This window comes from Pygoscelis adeliae, unplaced genomic scaffold (assembly GCF_000699105.1).
Source record: "Pygoscelis adeliae isolate BGI_AS28 unplaced genomic scaffold, ASM69910v1 Scaffold189, whole genome shotgun sequence".
Lineage (NCBI taxonomy): Eukaryota > Metazoa > Chordata > Aves > Sphenisciformes > Spheniscidae > Pygoscelis > Pygoscelis adeliae.
This window is the reverse complement of record NW_008825543.1, coordinates 265926-285383: the sequence shown is the minus strand read 5'-3', so window position 1 is coordinate 285383 and position 19458 is coordinate 265926. Positions and strand designations below refer to the sequence as shown.

General features: G+C 48.1%; 1 protein-coding gene across 3 annotated transcripts in view; it reads right to left on the bottom strand.

Moving 5' to 3' along the window:
• The window catches only part of DENND2C (DENN/MADD domain containing 2C), a 19858-nt gene extending 6944 nt beyond the window's left edge, over positions 1–12914 (bottom strand). For 2 of the 3 annotated variants that reach the window (XR_663935.1, XM_009331921.1), the window contains exons 1-7: positions 10332–12238; positions 8471–8616; positions 7804–7916; positions 7261–7428; positions 4312–4408; positions 3514–3558; positions 1991–2178 (exon numbers count right to left, since the gene is read on the bottom strand). Coding sequence is in view for 2 of the 3 variants with exons in the window: in XM_009331921.1 (XP_009330196.1) it covers positions 1991–2178; positions 3514–3558; positions 4312–4408; positions 7261–7428; positions 7804–7916; positions 8471–8616; positions 10332–11140 (1566 nt within the window). In the remaining variant the exon portion in view is untranslated. Of the gene's footprint in view, positions 1–1990; positions 2179–3513; positions 3559–4311; positions 4409–7260; positions 7429–7803; positions 7917–8470; positions 8617–10331; positions 12239–12800 lie in introns of those variants that run through there. The other variant, XM_009331922.1, reaches the window with a different exon arrangement.
• Between the last annotated feature and the right edge of the window lie 6544 nt (positions 12915–19458).

Here is a 19458-nt window from a genome sequence, read left to right as displayed (position 1 = left end):
CCTTTGTAAAATTACCCAGCTGGTCTTGGTAAGAATTGAGTAAGGATTTACAGGCATGGCCAAGTTTATTGGGGAATGAAGCTAGAACTGACCCCCCCAAAACGATGGTTGTGTCAGCTTGCCTTGGTTCTACTCCTAGGAGATTTGAAGACACTAAGAGAAACAGGAATGTGTTCAACTTGTGATGTGCAGATCATTCATCATTCAATTGCGAAAACAGTGTATCTGAATCACACATTCCAGTTACCATGTGTGGGCTCAAGTCAAATCCCTCAAAGACTACAGGACAACTTTCCATGCTCAAAACTGCTCAGAAGGGGCAAAAGGAAGGTTTTCAAATAAGAGAGATCACATTTAAGTAGGAAATGCCCAAGAGGAGGAAAGTTTATTGCATAAAGCTGATTTTAGACACCATACTCTCAGTCAGCGCATCTAGACTATTCCAGTGTCCCAAGCTGTGACAGCATGAAGGATCGGTTAGGAAAACAGTACAGCATTTTAACAGAGTAACAGTTGTACAAAAGCTTTGATGTCCTTGGGCATGCAGCCCAAAGAAGAGGGTGACAAGCAGATTACTTGGAAGCAAGGCTATTTTTAGAAGGGAGACAAATCTGTAATGAGAACACCTCCATAATTACTGGGCAATGTTTCCCGCAAAATCCCAACATGATAGACTGTCCCGTATAAAGTCACTCATCAAAACACTTTACTTTGAGCAGAGGGTAAATAAACACTGAAAAAATAATTTGTTTTGTTAGCGCATTTATAAAAGCCAGTAAAGAGCCACATGGTACAGTTGGGTCTGATTGTCTGCTAGGGCACCAGGAAAAGAACAATGCACTGCCCTTCCCAAAGGCGATGAACAGATTGAGAGGTTGCACCAGGGAAAAGCTAAATCTGGTTACATTCCTTTCTTCCTCCTAACACCCTGCACTCTTAAGCAGATATTATTTATTTATGTTCAGTTTTACCCACTAAATGAAGACTGTGCACTCTTTCTGGCTGTAGTCCCTTATTCATTTTGTGAATCCAAAACATTCACACATTTAAGACACCAGAGTTATTTGCACACAAATCCCTTACGCAGCTGGACACTATGGGTCCTGCTGGAGTCCCACATAACCTCCCTTAATGAATCTGACATCTCCTTCTCTATTTGTATGACATGCAGTTTCCTTAATAATCTCTGGCTTACTCCTGATAGCACAGCTAGAATTACTAGTTTTGTTCTGTTTTTTAGGGGAAGGCAGCAGGTACAAGCCTAGATAGTGAGAACTTAATTCATTTCAATCTGGAACGACAGAAGCAAGCATCAAGGCTCCATCCTCTTAGCTTCACAGTAACTACTGTGTACACTGAGTCATAATTCGGAGTCACACACTGATCTTGTCATCCATTTGGGCTGAACAGACAGAAAGAAAGCTTATTTCAAATGGCTTGTTCTAGCTACAGTACTTTAACTTCCACAGTTGTCCTCTGCTTTTTGGGGGCTAGTACACATGGCTTTGCCATTTTAATTTTTTTTTTCCCCAGAACAGTATAAATAAGCATAAAAGCCCTGGCATTCTAGTTCCTGTGCACCATCCGTCAAATTGCTTCACTCGTCATTTATAAATCACAGACTACCAGGATGAGGTCATGCCAGCTTTGGGAAAAGAGCACTGCACTCCCTTTCCTCTCCTGCAGGCTGCCTCAGCAGTGTATCATAATACAGTATGGCTTTATGATATTTCCAGGCATTTAGAGTTAGAGTAGGAGCCTTCCTAGTTCCAAAAAAAGACAGTAAACTCATTATCAAGAAAGATATTCAACAACTGCCCAACGCTATACATTACGTCTGTAACAGAGCAAGATGCTTCATATTCCAAGCCTGTAGCCTAATCAGTGGGCCAGCTTTACTAATATAGAGTTTAGGAAGGGATACACACTGCGAGAGGAAATAAACAGCTGCTGAGTGTGTTTTGTGCGCACGTTTCCATGCAGCTCCTACCTTGCTGGGAAACTGCTGTATGATCTGTGGTGTGTACATCATCTCAGATGCCTTCTTGTGCAGCGACACCACCACAAACAGCTCAAATAGCTGCTGCTCCTGAAGCTCTATCAAATCCCTCTCCAAAGTCTGGTAGTGCGGGTTCCTCTTGGAGGCTGACTGCACCTGCAGCAGGCACCTGTGTCGACCTGAAGAAAGGAACAAATCCAAAACCAGCCTGTGGCTATCACTGCCACACACCTAGAGGTCACAGAAGAGGACTCGCCACCACCTTTAGAAGGGGGGAAAAGAGATGGGTGCATTTGCCTAACATCACCGCTGCGCTCTGCGGGATTTGGACTCCTGCATGAGCTCCTCAAGCACAGAGCTGTTCCAGATAGGGGAGCACTGGCCTTGCAGCAGCTCTGCAAATCCCTCTTGACTGATAGCTAGCATTCTCCTGCTGTCCTGACATTCTTTCCACACATCTGAGAGCAACACGTGGTGGTAACAATGAGGGAAGCCCAGCTGTGAGAAGAAGCCCAGCTCCACCAGTTCAGTAATTGCCAGGCCTCGGGCAGCTACTCTGTAAAGCAGCATGGGCATTCAAGAGAGGCAGAGCCAGTTTCCTGGCCAAGAAACCTCCAGGCTGGGACGTCTTGACAGGCAGTACAGACTCACAAGCACAGGCACAGCACTCTGATATAAGAAATTCCTGCGGCCCAGGCACCATGACACATACTGGACACTTTGGAAACAACTCTTAAATCAGGCAGTGACTCAATCACTGTATTTCCGCAGAGACTCTCCACTCTCCATTACTCTCCTTAACATAAAAAAGTGGAACTTCACTATTCGCTCCAAGTTAAGGCCTTCTATGTGCTTCTCCCCAAGTAAATGAAAAGTCTAAAACAATTCTGTTGATCCTTTTTGCTAGATGCTTGCTTAGAGACATGACAGAGTCACTCATCAGGGTTGCTGGCCAACCATTACCATTTCTCATTCAAACCTTACCAGCATAGAAACTGAAGCCTCTTTCGGTCCTTCCCACACCAGCTAAAACCAAGTAGGTATTTCAAGTCTGTAGTTTGGGCCTATGATCAAACTCAGGAGTGTGGAACCAGACAAATAACCAAGTGATTCCTCCCCAGAGGAAAGGGCATTTCACAACATTATACATATAAAACAGAACTAAGGGAAGGAAGTAGGGGGAAAATAACCTCAAGTGTTAGCAGCAAAGGTGATCCAGGGACAATCTTCTGCAAGACATATTTTAGTTAACTGTGACTCTACCACCCAAAAATGAAGCTAATTCTAGCGACTGGCAGATTAATGGCATTAAACCTCAAGGGCTCAGGAGACGTGGCAGAAATAGAGGTTGATTTGTCACAGCAACAGCTCCCAGCCTTGGCCATGCTGCGTCTTAGATGTTCCCTTTCTCTGTCTTGCCAGAAGCCACAACTAGTCAGTGTGCTTATCCCATTAGAGCCTTAGCCAAATGTGTAGTGCTGCGGGGACAGGACCAGCCCCTGTGATTCACTCACTTTTTGGCTGATTTTCCGTATCACTTTCATTCCCACTGGTTTCACCTGAAACACACATAGTTTTCACTTATTAGCCATGCAGAAGGAAGATGGGCAACACCCAAAGTTGGGAAAGAGAGAGAACTTTAGACTCATCAGACCAACACCACTCAGGGCTGCCCAGCTATCCTGCTCAAAGCATCAGCAAAGAACAGCTGGTACTGGCAAATGTGCTACAACAGCAAATTTCAAACAGCGGAGTTGATATCAAGTCACTACTTCCAGTAAACCACCTGTAGGTCAGCTGAACACAGGCAAAGAACAGAAACCAGGTGGTTATTTGATGCTGCTCTAAAAGTTAACAGAGTTGCTGAACAGAATATACTATAAATAAAGACCATACCATGGCTACAAAATCAGAACAACACAAGAACATCACTTTAGAGGCACAAAATCGATGAGTGGAGTAGTCAGAGGTAGTTCTCGTCCCAGGTGGTTTTGTGGGGAATTTTTGGGTTTGTTTTGCTTTTTTGAAAAAGCACTTTTAACCAGCAGCCCAGCTCTTCAGGCTCAGATTGTAGTGGAATCTTCCATTTGTGACAGTGTTAAACTTGGGTTAGGCAAGTGTTCCCAATCCTAGCGGTGCTGAAAGCTCAACAATTCCAGCTGCAAGACATGGGGTTTAGCACTGTCAAGTCAGCCCAGCATAAGCTGCAGGAGGTGGTGGTGCTTGGCCTGCTAGCAGTACCCCAGGATGTACAGGAACTGTGCTGCTCAAGAGGTTTATAGCAAAGAGAATGGTGCTGGAGACCTCTATACCTTTCATTGGAGGCGCTTCTCTCCCAGCAGGACTGAGCAACTTCACCCTCTTCTTTCCACGCTTAGAATCAAAGATCTCCTGTATTTTTAGTACCAGCTGAAATCCAAAGCAGAAGCAGAGGTTAATGTGTGGGTCCAGAAAAGGGTCCAGGTACCAACAGGACTGCAGCCCAACAGCTATTATCTAGCACCACAACACTTGGGAAAGGCTACCCAAGTCCTGCCAGGGACCCTGGCTTAGAGACTGCTTGCTAGAGTACTTTTAGCACAGCTCACTAGATAATGAATGAGCACAGAATTTCTGCTACAAGAGAGAGATTACTGTTAGCACAACTCAAAGCTGACACCAAACCGTACAAGCATTCTGGAAGTTATCATACTTTGCTTACCAAACAGACAGCAGAAGCGGCAAACTGTCTGGCATCAGGTCTCCATTTTCTATTAGAGGGGGCAACTGCAAAGGCACTTGCAAGAATATCTTATAAACCCTCCACCACAAAGGGCTCTGAACTCCGCATGCTCTCAAGCATCCCAATTCTTTCCAAGCCCAGAAAAAACAGAGCTCTCTCAATATAGCTTGGGGTTTGGTTTTTGTTTGTTTGTTTTGTTTTGTTTTTTAAGTTTGCTGCTGTAGTTGGATGTCAGACAGCTAGAGTAAGTTCTCCAAAGCACCATGCCAGGCACAGAACAAGGCTGCTCTAAGCACAGTCTTTATCCCAGGGTAGTTTGCTAAAATGAAAGGATTATGTACTTTCATTTTGCATAGGTGAAGAAAGACAGTGGGACAGAATAATGGGTCTATGCTGCAGGGACACCACAGACCTGGTCCACTGGAAGAAAAAATTTTGAAAAAAAACCATAGCTGAATGCAGACTAAGCTACAGACATGAAAGACGGGTCAGCATTTAGACACTTCAAGTCGATGCTGTTAACCTTCCTTCCACTGGTCACAACAGCCTTAAAACCAAAGTCCTAATGCTTTCTGTTACTCCTGTCACAGGCCTCTCTGGACTGCCCCCCTCAGCTGCCAGGTATACCATGCTGCAGGTGGCTCCTTGATTCTGAATGTCAAAGACAGCTATCACTTCATTGTGAAGAAGGATTTATGCTAAATGCAGCGAGCAGGTCAAGTTCATTCTTGTCTCAAGTTAAGAATTCATTAAATGCTCCCACTGAATGCAGAAGGGTGGGGCCCAGCCATTTGTCACCACAAACGCTGCATAAAAAGGAAGATACTTAGCAAGAGAACCTGTTTTTCAGCTCAAGCCTTTATCCCCAGCTCAGCAAACTAGGCTTAGGCTCTTCTCCTTTTCAGATCTATTTCTCCCCATTTTCTGCGTTAGCCAGTCCTCCTAGCACTAGCACGATGAGGCTGCAAGGAAGAAAACAGCCCACAGCAGAAAGCAGTACTTCTCCTGCAAAACCTGCCTTCTTTCCCCTCTATCATCCAGCCTTACCTATAGGATTTCCATTTCTGTTCTGATTTTTCTGCAGTTGAGTCACCAGTGAAAGATATTGGGTGTGTTTAAGGCAGCTATGTGTTTCTTAAGCAATAAGTATCTTTTTTCTTTTTAGACTCCAATCCTTTTCTCAATCTCTCGAGCAATCTTGGCTCAGTTCCTTGTGAGCAAAAAGAGTAAAGTATGCTTCCTGCATGTAAATTGTTACCAGATTTCTGGAATAGGTTTGCTTTTGGAGAATGTTTTATTTTCCCCCTCCAAGTGAAAGACACTCTCCATCACAGCATTTTTATAATCTTGCCATCTCCTTCCTGATTTTCCAGGCCTACAGTTTGTTTACAAACACATACAGAAGTTGCTTGTTACGCTAAAGTACTTAATGTTTGAAATGTATTTTGCAGCTATCCAACTCTACCTCACAGTCTTGTGCAATTTGAGCAAATACACCCAATTTTCACAAGAAATAAAGATTTGCAGAAATTAAATTATTTTACCACGGCAAAAGTAAGCTGTTGCCACTACAACCAGAATTTGAGTCCTATGCACTAAGTGCCACTACAGTGGTAGCTGCAACTGTCCTTCTAGAGCACATGCTGCATTTTATCACTGAAGGACATGAGCTGGTAACAAAGACTAATATCTCGAAAGATTCCCAATGCATCAAATGAGAATTACAACTGAGTCCTCTATCGTGAAGGTGGATTAAAAGCCTTCTCACTACTCTGGCCTCAGAAGCATATCTGCCTTTGCACACAGGGAGGAGGGAGCAGCCAGAGGCAGCAGAGGGGAGAACTGTATGAATGCTTTGTGAAATGTGCTTATCCCTAAAAGCTGCTCTTCACCTTTAGACTATGAAAGAGCTGCAAGGGTATGTTCCTGATGGCAAGTCAAGAACTCCAAGCCAACACGCCAAGTAACCAAGGGCCCAGCCAGCTCCCCACAGCAGCCCCACACTGTCAGCCATTTAACAACTCAGTGCCTGCACTGAGAACATAAAGGTCAGTCTGAGAAGTCACCAGGAGCAAGGGACACGTACACACAATTGTACAGAGCTGGCCCTTCAGCTCACAGAGAGCTTCCTTGCACTCCTGCACCACATTGAGCACAAACCCAGCATCATTATGCTTCATGGAAGCATTGGGAACAAGGCTTAAAGGACAAAGCACGAGGAAGAGCTAGTATTCACAGACAGCACTAATCTCCAGGTCAACCCCTAGTACTCCGTTTGCAGATTCTTGGCCAACAAAACCACTGCCACCCCGGCTAGAACTGGCACCCTGTTTTTTGATACCCGAACATCTGCCCTGCTACTTGGAGGGGAAATGGTTTGAGCAGGGTCACTTGTCCACACATACAGCAGTGCTAACCAGCATTCACCTGCCAGACACAGAGCTCCATGACCACTTACAAAGCACTTAGAAGGTGCTAGACAAAGCAGCAAGAGTTTGAAATGCCATGCAAGAAGTAATGTTTCATGCTTAAATCTCACCCAGGGCAAGTTCTTTCTTCTGCTAGCAGCCTCTACTGCTCGGAACAGCTTCCACTCAGTCAGTGTGACAGGCAGGGTTGTGTCCTTCACCATTTTCCCTTGGAAACTTGTCTGGGAGGGCTTTAGCTCAAGAGTCTTGCGACTGAGGAAGGGAGGTTTTGGGGGAGGCTAGAAAACAGAATCAGAAGAGATGGTTAAGCATGGGATTAAGCTTTGGTCCAAGCTCAGAGTCAAAGGAGTCAGATTACAAATGATAACCTTCCTGCAGCCTCCTGCTCTACCAAGCTCTCCATCCCACCCCCACCCCACATACTCAAGCATCTCATCAACACTCTCTTGTTCCTATTCTTTTACTCCTTAGCAGCTTAATCAACTGCCACTGCCATGGTTGTTCATTATCATTTACATTAATAACAAACAATAAAAAATAAGGAAAACCAATGACGTAGCAGTGGGGAATGTGGGGCCGGGGGGAGCACAAAATAGGGCCCTTGTGAAGATGACTCTCTGTAAACACGTGACAATTTAATCCCCTCACCCTACCTTGGGAGCCCTACTGGTGCTCCGGGGGGGTGGAAGCTTCCAGACAGATGGGACCTTCCACAGGGGTAAGGGCAGTGCTCCAATATCTTCATAGGGGTTCTCTTTTGCAGGACCTGGAAAAAGCATTGGATGGGGGATTTATGAAAAGAGATAAAGTCCTGCATTCTTGCAAGGGATATAAGCAGGCAGAGTGTCCAGTTGTCTGCCAAGCTTTGACAGGCTCTGAGAGAGACCTGTTTTAAGATGGATTAGGTTCCCACCACTCAAAGATCCTTCTAACCCACTACCATCAACTTGGCGATCTGTACACGGACTCAGCAAAACAAAACACTTCTACAACTGCAGAGAAAGTAGTCCTCTTGCAAAGCAGCTAATTTTGTCAGTGTTCACACTGATCTCTGTGCAGCACTCGAGCAAAGCATTTGAAGAGCTAATAAAGAAATCAGTTTAGTACAGGCCAATTCTAGCGACCTTCCATGACATCTGAAATCAGGCTGTTAACATGCAGATGGTCACTAACATCAACAAAGAACCCATATGGGGAAGACCTTAAAAGTCACACAGCTGGAAAGGGCCTCAATGCATTCTCATCTTCATTCCTCCCTCCCCAGCAAATTTGCTACCCTTAATTAAAGTGAGTGCATCCCCCAGAAGCACAGGCACATACAGATAACGTCCTCGTAGATGTTGTCTTCTGACTGTGTGTAGACAAGCCTGGATCCTCTAGTGCCATTTGTCTCTTGAAGTCTGTGGGAGTTGGTGGTTGCCATCCGGTTGCGGAAGCCCTGGATGTCCTCAAACTCAAAAGATTTCCTAGAGGAAAACCAGTGTAACTTCTTCTAAAGGCACCTGCATGTACCAGTGAGTTGCTATCTCCAGTCCACACAGAGTATGGTCCTCCTTGGGGCCATCAAGCACATAGATGCTCCACTCTGGACTCTCTGATTTCCAAGTGTTGAGGTTTAACCCCAGCCAGCAGCTCAGCCCCACCCAGCCACTCGCTCGTTCCCACCCAGTGGGATGGGGGAGAGAATCGGAAAGGGTAAAAGTGAGAAAACGTGTGGGTCGAGATAAAGACAGTTTAACAGGTAAAGCAAAAGCTGCGCACACAAGCAAAGCAAAATAAGGGATTAATTCACTGCTTCCCATGGGCAGGCAGGTGTTCAGCCATCTTCAGGAAAGCAGGGCTCCATCACACGTAACGGTGACTTGGGAAGACAAATGCCATAACTCTAAATGTCCTCCCCTTCCTCCTTCTTCCCCCAATTTTTATTGCTGAGCATGACATCATATGGTCTGGGATATCCCTTTGGTCAGTTGGGGTCAGCTGTCCCGGCTGTGTCGCCTCCCAACTTCTTGCCCACCCCCAGCCTGCTCACTGGTGGGGTGGTGTGAGAAGCAGAAAAGTCCTTGATTCTGCGTAAGCACTGCTCAGCAATAACTAAAACACTGGTGTGTTATCAATACTATTTTCATCACAAATCCAACACACAGCACCACACAAGCTATGAAAAAAATTAACTCTATCCCAGCCAAAACTAGCACACCAAGAGAGTCCTACTCACTTACTCCGGGAGATTTTTAAATTAAAAATTAAGTTGGAGGCTCCATGGCCAAGCACACTCCAAGCAGGTATGGCAAATCCCATCCAGTCACAGAGGCAAGAACCCCAAACACGTTTTGCAGACTAAGCACTTGCAGCAGTACTCTGAATTAGGGCACTGCTTTCTACTGGACCTCTCCTACTGCTCATGCTAAGGGTGTTATCGCATTTGCGAGTTTGCATTTTCATACACTTGGCCTCCATTTCAAAATTATAGCACAGAGGTCACAAAGGAGCTGGCAGGGATTTAGCCCATCATCATAAAATTTGGTTTGTTGCTGCATGCTTTGCCATGGTGAAAGAAGGTTTCAGGAGTTCTAGCCACATCTCCACCTATAATGTTCACGCTACTCTCCAGCACAGCTGCCCTAGGCAGCTCATCTGTAAGCAGAACTAGCATCAACCTAGCTCAGAGGTTTTTTACTCTGTAACAGGGACCTTCATATGGAAAAGAGGGAAGACTAGCCAAACCTACTGCAACAGGGGTACCCACAGCTGACAGCCTCCAACTTTAAGCAACAAGAAAATCTTTCACTCACAGGAAAGCCAGAACATTTAGCAGCCATGCTGCCCCAAGAGAAAGCTATTCTGTAATCCACAAATTGCAGCTGAGGACAAGCGCAGGGCAAGAAGCAGGCAGCACTCTCCCTGGGACCAGCATATTGTCACTCAACTCTGTTTTAAGGTGTGGGACTCACATCTGTTTGGTGCTTTTAGCCTTCTTTGCAAGATTATCAGCAGCAAAAGCAGTGCATACACAATGCTGGAAAGGGGATACCTTCATCCAGAGATATCCTCTCCCCATCAACAGAGGCATCAACAGTACTAGCAGCTCCACAAGGATATTGTAGCAAGGAAGCTGTTTAAACCCATCTAGAAACTGATTTAAGGAAACGTTTCAGATACAAGAGATGAATCGATGTACCTCTGGGTTCTCCCTCTGATCCTCCTGCAGGCTATTCTCTTCTCAGGATTGTTGGAGGATGACACCAAGTCTCCTCCATGCTGCTTTTGCAGGGGAGCTTCCCTGGTAGCACTGGCATCGCTACAGCTACTAGCACCCTTTTCTGCAAGATAGCGGAAAGTCCTGCGGGGCTTGGGTGGTGGGACAGCAGCTGGCTCCTCCTCTTGCCCCTCAGCCTCAGAGTAAATGTTTTTCAACCTCCTCTCTGCCCTGCAGAGAGAGTCTGCTCCTTTGATTTTAAGTTCTTTTTCTGTGGAGCCACAGCTCCCTTGCTCTCTCTGAAGGTCCAATGGAACTGGTGGGGCTTTGCCAGGCAGAAGGGGATCTACTCGCCTCCACAGAGCTTGTGAGGTATAGAAGTTCCCTGGGGGCAGTGTCGCCCCTGGGTCCAGGAAGCCTGCTTGCCACTCTCCTTTCTCCTTGGCTTGGGAAGCTAGGCTGCATGCACAGGGCTTGAGGTTGCCACAGTCATCAGTCTGCAAGCAACTCCGTGCATCTTCCCTGAAGTCCAAACCCAGGCTCTTTGGATCTTTGGATTTAGTCTTTCTGCCCTTCTCTGTATGTTCTGGCTTCACTTTGGGTAGAGCATCGTAGCTGGGATCATACCTTACTCCGAAATCCTTCAGCTGGTGTTTCTCCTTGTTGGAGCACCCTTGTGTCCTCCCCTCCCACTGGGAGATCTTCTGTTTGATGTTGCGGCAGTGGCTCCGGGAGAGGGTCTGCACAGCAGAACGGGAGAAGCTACTGTCCACTGACCCTGTTGGGTGCATGACAAGTGCCAATGTACTTACAAACACCCCATCTCCAGCCTTGTCCAGGTCCACCTGTGTCCCTCACACATCAAGCTGGCATGAGACTCCAAAGCACCCAGTGGTGCCCAAGAGCCCCTGGGTGTCAGCTCTGCAAGGACTGTCTGCTAGCACGACCTACGGACAAAAAGAAGAAAAGAACCATCAGCTGCACTCCAGCCATACACACCACCGGGAACTCCCAGCTGCTCTCTGGCAGCTGCTGAAGAACATTCCTCCCCAAATCACATGTTCAAGACTGGCTTCCAGAGCATGCTCCCCACAAAGCCTGTTTCTGTAGCACACATCTGGGAGGGCTAACAAAAGGAAGTAGAGGTCTCACTGGCTTAAAAAACAAAAAAAAACACCACAACAGGAACAAAACACAGGCAGGGATCCCAAGGGTCCAAACTCAAGGAAATTATTTAATGGCACAGGAACACAGCAGCACAGCCTGGCTGCAGCAGAGCTCTCAGCCAGCCCCTCTGCTGCTTGCTTGTACCGGTGCAGGCCAGGCAGGAGTGCTCAGTTTCTCCTGATGCTCTGTGCTGCCCAGAGCACCTCAGGCAGCACATAGCCAAACCACTGCAGCATGATGTCTCTACCAGAGCTCTCAACACAGCAGAGACACAGCAAGATACAAGATACCACACCAGCTCTACAGAAAGGGAACCACATCTACTTCTCCAGAGAGTCAGCAGCAGCAGGATGGCTGCTGCTTCACACAGGAGGACTAGGACAGTTGTGATGACTGCAGAAGAGCCCAACTGCATTCCTCCTCCCAGAAGTGCTCTCCTGCTGCACAACACAAGTAAAAACCTGTCTGATGTTCTGCTTGTCAACACCTGACCTAAATTTGCCATCAGAGAGACTGGAGGGTAGCGGTGCCCAGCCCGTGGCTTGCAGCCAGGGGAAGTGTTAAAAGGCATACAACAGAGGCCAAAAGGCAGAGGAAACTGGTGAGTCCTCATGCTCAGGAGGAAAATAGCCCCGTGTTTAGATCAGCAGAGAAGGAATGCTAAAGAAACACTATGACTTCTCCTACCCAAGCAGAGCCTGCGCAAACAGGAACTATGCTGTTTGAGACTACCCCAATGTATAATCCAGAGAATACAAAAAACAGTCCTCCAGATAGTCCTGCAGCAAGAAAGGCAGGTGAAACTGCCAGGGAGAACCTGGGTGGCTGTACAGACCCAGCACCTACAGGTCCAGTATGAGCTCAGTACAGACATTTCATATGTGGAGTCCCCAGCCTCGGAGCCCTTTGGCTCTACCTGTAGCTCATAAGGCATCCCCAATATTCTCAGATATGCCAGCAAGGTTGAAAACTCATCTTGGATGGAAGACAGCAGCCCATAGGCTCTAATATGCTCTGTTCCTCCCTTTCTCCAGGCAGTTACCCCATTTCAGAAGTTCCAAACCTCCAGGTCTATTTAACATTCTCCACTTGTATTAGGAGACAAGCTCTCAGCAAACCTCAGGCCAGGTTGCCATGCAGCAAGCCTGGCCACGCTGGCTTCAGTAACATTCCCCTGGCACTAGGAAGTCTCCCTGCAAAAGGCAGAACAAGAGCAGCAAGCAGTCTCCATTCCACACATGCAGCAAAAACAGAGGACCTCTGCAGAAAGCAAGCCAGTCTTACTTCAGGTGGGAACACAGGCCATAGTCAAACAAAGCATGTACTCAGGCTCCACCTGACAGATCCAGCCAGCTCTCACTGCCAAAAACTGGGTACGTGTCCTCCAAAGCTGCTATTACGACACCCAGTCTTCATTGACTCACCAGAGCCTGTAAGAATTTGCAGAACCAAGGATGGGAAGCAAACCAAGCTGGAAGGCAAAGGAGCTTAAACCCGCCTGACAAGGGTTCATGCCCCATGCACCAGGCTGGGTGTGGAGAGCCCCTACCGCAGCAGAGGCCTGCATCCTTCCCACTGTTGATACCGCACCTCAAATTCCAGGGCTCCAGCACTACCGGCTCTATCCCTGGCGTTGCTGATCTGCTTGGCAGAGGCATTTGTGGTGCAATTAAAAGAAAAGCACTGGCCTTGGCAGACCTACTTGATATAGTTAGAGAGAAAGCTCATTGACGTAAGAAAGCCCAGGCAATTCAGTGATGGCTTGGGCACACATGGCACCAAGCCTCAGCTCTCTGCTGCACTTTCACACTCTCTACCAAAGCAGCATGGCGCACTGTGGCAAAAAGCTCACTGCTGCCTGTCTCCAGAGAGAACAGCGTGGGTTCTTGCAGTCTGGCATTGCTTATCACATCATCCCAGACAGCTGCCAGTAACTCTCCCACTCAGCAGTGAATGGGCTAAACTTAGACAATCTGGGTAAGCAACTGAACTGGGGATATTTGCTCCATCATCAACCCTCTGTCCCTCATCAGCATTCCGCCCTGTCCTCAATGTTTCTGTAGCCACACCGCTCCTGACCACCACCCAGCACGTCTCCAATGAAGCAAGGTGAAGCTACTACTGTGCAGGTGGCACTGCGGCTCCAGTATGGCACAACACCCCCTCCCCACTCCTGCCAGTAGCAACGTGCAGGCAGGGGATGAGCAAACAGAAGAGGGCTGCTGATCCCCTCACGGAGGGGCAGGGAGAGAGCAGAATAAGTTCGAGAATGACAGAGAACACACGAAACAGCAAATCACACCTACCCCACTTTCCCCGACTCCCTTGCCCAGGGTACTGCAGTGCTACCGTGCCCCACTGCAAGACCCTCTTCCGGCACAGCCAGGCTGCTCCCCTGCTGCTCCAGGCAGCAAGGGGCCCCTGCCCTCTCCTATAAATAGGCATTGTTTCCAAAACATCCTGAGCCAGAACAGAGCCATCCTTCCTCAATCCCTGTCTGCACAGCCCTGATTAGCAGACAGGAAAGCAACTTTCCCCTTCCCTATGCCATTGCAACTACTCTACAGCAACAGTGCTCAAGGCAGCTCTTGAGGACCTGAAGCACAAGCTAGCAAAGAAGCAAAGGCTCTGATGGGGAAAGCCAGGCTAGGAGAGGGGCGAAACAGTCTCCTCTCAGCCAGTACAGCTTCAGACCAGGTACCTTTACTCCCTGCCAGGTCTCCAAACATAGGACCACTGGATGCAGAACTTGCACAGGGACAGGCCCCCGAAGGACCTTGCAGTGCGGAGCAATGGGCTTATTCACAGGACTAAGCACTTCAAGGCTAGCATATGCATTCATGGAGCACATGCAGCTCCATGCTGAGAGGAAGCCCACACGTGGCACCAAAGGCTCCCTTGCTTCCCGACAGCACTGGTAGCTTTCTTCTCTGAATACACCAGCTGTCAGCTACCCCTGGGCTCAGACCAGCAGCCTGGCAAAACATCTGCATACAGCATCCATGAGTGCTAATCATTGCACAGAGTAGACTGAGTAGCCCTGCTCAGTTTTCTAGTTGGGTCCATCCTCAGAGTGTGCAGGGCTGCCTGTGCTCAAGCAGGTCAGGTCTGCTGGCTGCCAGCCTGCCCCATATCCTTCCTCCTACAACTCACATTGGTAAGGCTGCAACAAAAAGTGCATTTGCTGTAGTTTCCTCAGCCAGCCTGCCATATTTCTGCTTCCTGATATAAAGCCATGGCCCAAGTCAGCCTAATGCTTCTGAGCTCTCCTACTGTCCACATCTGTGGTTCCGTGATGAGGGACAGGGACAACCAGCAACTGAGAAACATGGTGGAGAAGCAGAGTCCCAGCCAGCATACAGGTACTGGCGAGACTATGTCTGCAGTGCTGCCTCTGGTTCTGCTCACTGATGAATGCCCAGAGTTCAAGCAGTTCACCCACTGATCAAGCAATTACCTGGCTCTAGCATCCAGAGCTACACAGACCCATATGCAGAAACAGGATCCACATTGAGTTTATTTCCTCTCCTTCAGCATAAACCTACCAAGTAATATTACTTCTCCAGCCAGTGAAACTCAACGGACTGGCTGGAGAAGTAGTATTTTACTTAGAAGATGAAGCAATAAGCTTCACTCACCTAAGAAGCCGTACAGTTTTGAGTACAGCAGGGAAGGTCTTTCCAAGACATGTCAATGATCTTTGAACTACCAGATACAACTAGAAACACATGGCTCCTGGCTCATCTTAAACACAGAGTAAAGCACACACTTAAAGCACCCGACGTTCTCTCCTGCTCAGTGCTGTTCTGCCAGCCACAGCCCTGAACTGTGTCTTCCAAAATAACCATCCGAGGAGAAGAATGCAGCTCTTCACCTGTCCAGGCTTGCAAGGCAAGTGGCTGCTATCAAGAACCAGGCATTTAATCTAAGCTCATCACGTGAGCCAGGACAAGGGTAGAGACTGATCTTTGGTGAAGAAAGAGCAGACTCGGGTGGTCTGATCCAAGGTAAGTAACCCTCAGACACAGTCTGAGATAGGCCAAAACACAGCTTAGGGACACAGAACAGGTAGAGACCACCTGAGTCAGGCAGCCAGCACTTGTATCTCAGGGACCACACACACCATTCCTTTCACAAACTAATCAGACTTAACATGACTGCTTCTCTCCTGACCTCTCCCTCCAAACTCCTTCAGTGGCTCCAGTATGCTTCCCAGTATTTCCACAGAAGCTAAATTTATCATCCCTACTGTATTAGTACTTACAGCAGTTTGGTGTAGTCAAGAATACTGAATTAATTTCATTGAAAGCAGTAGTTTTGGGTGAAGAGAAATTAAGTAATTTCTAGACAAAGTATCACACATTTCTCCCAAAAGACAGTCTCTCCCATCCATGCTGTTTGAAGACAGCTTCCATATCTTTATCCAAAGCAGAAGAATGAGGCACATTCACACCACATGATAGGTAGCCCTGATTCTTTTTCCAATTCTGAAAGCCAGAGAGCACGCTAAGCATTTTCCATGCAAAGTCTTGAGACAAGTCCGTTTCCTGAAACCACATGCTCAAGGAGAGAATGCTGCCAGTGCTGTTCAAGAATAAAATACTCTTTGATACTGAGGTCAAGCCCACCCACCACAGGTGCTGCTGGTACCCCACAACCCCCCTTTACCACACTCATGCTGGCACCTTATTAGCTAAACAAAGGCACTAACACACCACCTTACCTTATCCTGCTGCACAACAGGCATGAGAACACACAAATCACTGACTCGGCAAGCCCATGCAGTTCTGAAGCATGAGAGCCGTGCTGTTCCAAACCACTCAAGAGACCTCCTTGTAACCAAGCCTCCTGTGTTGGTAACCAAATAAAAGACAGTTTGTGGTCTTTTGAAGTCTAGGCAAGCTGCCAGCTCAGTCCTGGAGAGATGAGGGGACAGCCAGCACAGCAGCAAGGACCCTTTCCAGAGTTCTCAGCTACTCCCATTCTGTTCAGCTCCAGAACAAACCTGAAGCTTTTCTGAACAAAACTCTGCCATGCTGATGCCTGAAAGACGTGGGCAGTACCAAACAAGCAGATTTTATACCAAAATAAGTAACACTTCAGGAATGCGGTATGCTTAGTCATTTCCACCTCAATACAAAGCAACTCTAGTTATTAACTCGTTCGAAGCTTCTGTATATCACGCTGAGGAATGGAGTTCCACCTCATCAGATACATGGCCATGTAGAGTACAGCCCCTGGACACAGTAAATGTGATGCTAATCTTAATTACATGGCAAAAGTTTGACCTCTGCCATGGGTCCTAAGACTTTTGTACTGATGAGAAAGATACATCAGGGTCTTTCAACTTTCAGTCTTTTTCTGAAGTGATGAAATTCAACCTCTTGAAAGTAAGTTTTTACTCACGCTAAAAAAAAAAACTTTAAACATGTAAGCCCTGAAGGCTTTTATATCAGAGGACACACGGACAGAACCCACAATGTACTATTTTTAAAGTCGTGGGTTTTTAACCTGACTCACAGTATCTGAATGCTCAGGCTAGCAATACCCAAAACCAGCATAGAATCATAGAATAGTTTGGGTTGGAAGGGACCTCTAAAGGTCATCTAGTCCAACCCCCCTGCCGTGGGCAGAGACATCTTCAACTAGATCAGGTTGCTCAGAGCCCCATCCAACCTGACCTTGAATGTTTCCAGGGATGGGGCATCCACCACCTCTCTGGGCAACCTGTTGACTCAGCAAGCAGTTGACTCAGACACTACACCACAGACTGGCCACATGCCCCAGGAATGCTGCAGCTTCACACAAGAACTAAGATCCAAGGTGGGGACAGAGAGAAAGTTAAACTCAAACATGAGTTAACCTGGAGCCATTTCTTGGTGCAACTGTCAGAGGTGAATTCCAGGCCTCCCCCAGGGCTGACATCACCATAAAGCCACGACCACCTTTATGTTACAAGGGCCACCGCAGATAGGCTGTGTGAGGCCACAACAACTGGCCACTCATTCCTTTGGAAAAGTCTCAGCAGCATGGAGGCAGCTGCTCCAAGAGGTTCAGAGGGTGCAGACCAAGGTAGCACCAGAAAACCTCTCAGACACACATCCAGATAACATGTTCCCAGAGCTACAGGGAATGAGCCACATCCATAACGGAAGACTGAGATAAGAATTTTGCCAAGCAGCAATGCACAGTGCTAGGACTCTAACAGAGCCTCCCGTCAGCTGTTTCAAGCAGGAAGGTTTTACAAGGCTGCCACCGCCACCATTTATTCCCCCCATACCCAACACCCTCAGACATTCTCTGCACATGCCCTCCCTTCAAGGCAAACTGGAGCACACAGCCCAAGAGACATGCTTTTTGGGACAGGGCGCCCAAAATCTTTCAGGGTCCATTTCTTCACTCACCACATCCTATGCCTGCAGGAGTTTAACTTTTAAATGCTCAGATAGTAAGCAACTTTCCTAATCCTGCCTGCAAGCCCCTGAAGCGACAACCAGTCTTAGTAGTGACTGAAAGACTCATCACACTCCTAGGGAGCCACTAGGCTCCTGACCCTGGTCAGGACGCTTCTACTGCTCTAGCAAATACCCTGCTTAGGGCCTTTCCCTCACCTGCAACTAAGCAAGATGGCTGGACCAAACTCCTACATCTCCCCTCCGGCTGACAGAGCCCTGGAAGGGCAGCACATGGGCTTGTTCAGCAGCTTCTCGTTTCTCTGCTCCACTCTCCCTTTCCACGCAGCAAAGTCACTGCTCGCTCCTCATCCCTCCCTTCTGTAACTCTGACAGACAGGGACAGCAGAAACCACAACCACCATTGCCCAAATACACATTTCCAGGGGCTGTTTTTCCTGCAACTCCTCTTCTAATTTTCTTCCATTGTTAGGGCTGATGCAAGTCCCAGCTGTCAAGACGAAGAGCTCCCACCACTGCTAGGGCTCTATCAGAGTCATGGCAGCCAGGTGCCCACTCAGACAGGCTGCGTTCAACCGTGGTAACTGGAACAGACAGGTCTACACAGTGAATCAGGAAAGGCAAAGGGAGTCTGGTCCAGCATGCCAGCCTGCACCCCGTGCCCTAGAACAGCACTGCCAGAAAGGCACTCAGGCCTGCGTACCTCAGTGCAACAAAGCACAAATATCTAGCGCTACCTAAAACATCACAGCCCACTAGTAAATAATTTGCCCTAAAGAAACTCTGTACGGAATCACAGAGTGGTTGAGGTGGGAGAGGACCTCTGGAGGTCACCTTGTCCAACCCGCTGCTCAAGCAGGGACACCTACAGCAGGTTGCCCAGGACCATGTTCAGACAGCTTTTGAATATCTCCAAGGGGAGAGACTCCACAACCTCCCTGGGCAACCTCTGCCAGTGCTCAGTCACCCTCAGAGTGAAAAAGTGTTTCCTGATGTTCAGAGGGAACCTCCCACGTGTCAGTCTGTGCCCATCACCTCTGGTCCTGTCACTGGGCACCACTGGAAAGAGCCTGACTGGGTCCTCTTTGCACCCTCCCTTCAGGCATTTATATATATTGATAAGATCCCCCACCCCCACCCGACCCTTCTCTTCTCCAGGCTGAACAGAACAAGGGACTGTGGCAGAACTCGAGGCTAGTGACTCATCTAAGGCAGCTGGTGGGCTTGAGCAGGCACCTACTTCCTCCATGGGTTCAGCTCCCATTCGTTCACTCTCTGCCCTGCCCTGCCCACGGGGAAATGGTCCAGTTGCTGCTTCCCTGCCTGCCCGGGGACCGGGTCACGGGGACCCCTCGGGACAGAGAGCCGCCGGCCCTGTCACAGGCCCTCGAGAGCTCTGCGGCCGGCGGGGCTCCAGCCGGGGACCGGCAGTACCGGCCACCCCGCAAGGCATGCCGTGCACCAGCAGGGCCGCCGTCTGGCTGCAGCATCGCTCGCCTCCCCGCTCAGGGGCGGGAAACGACGCCGCA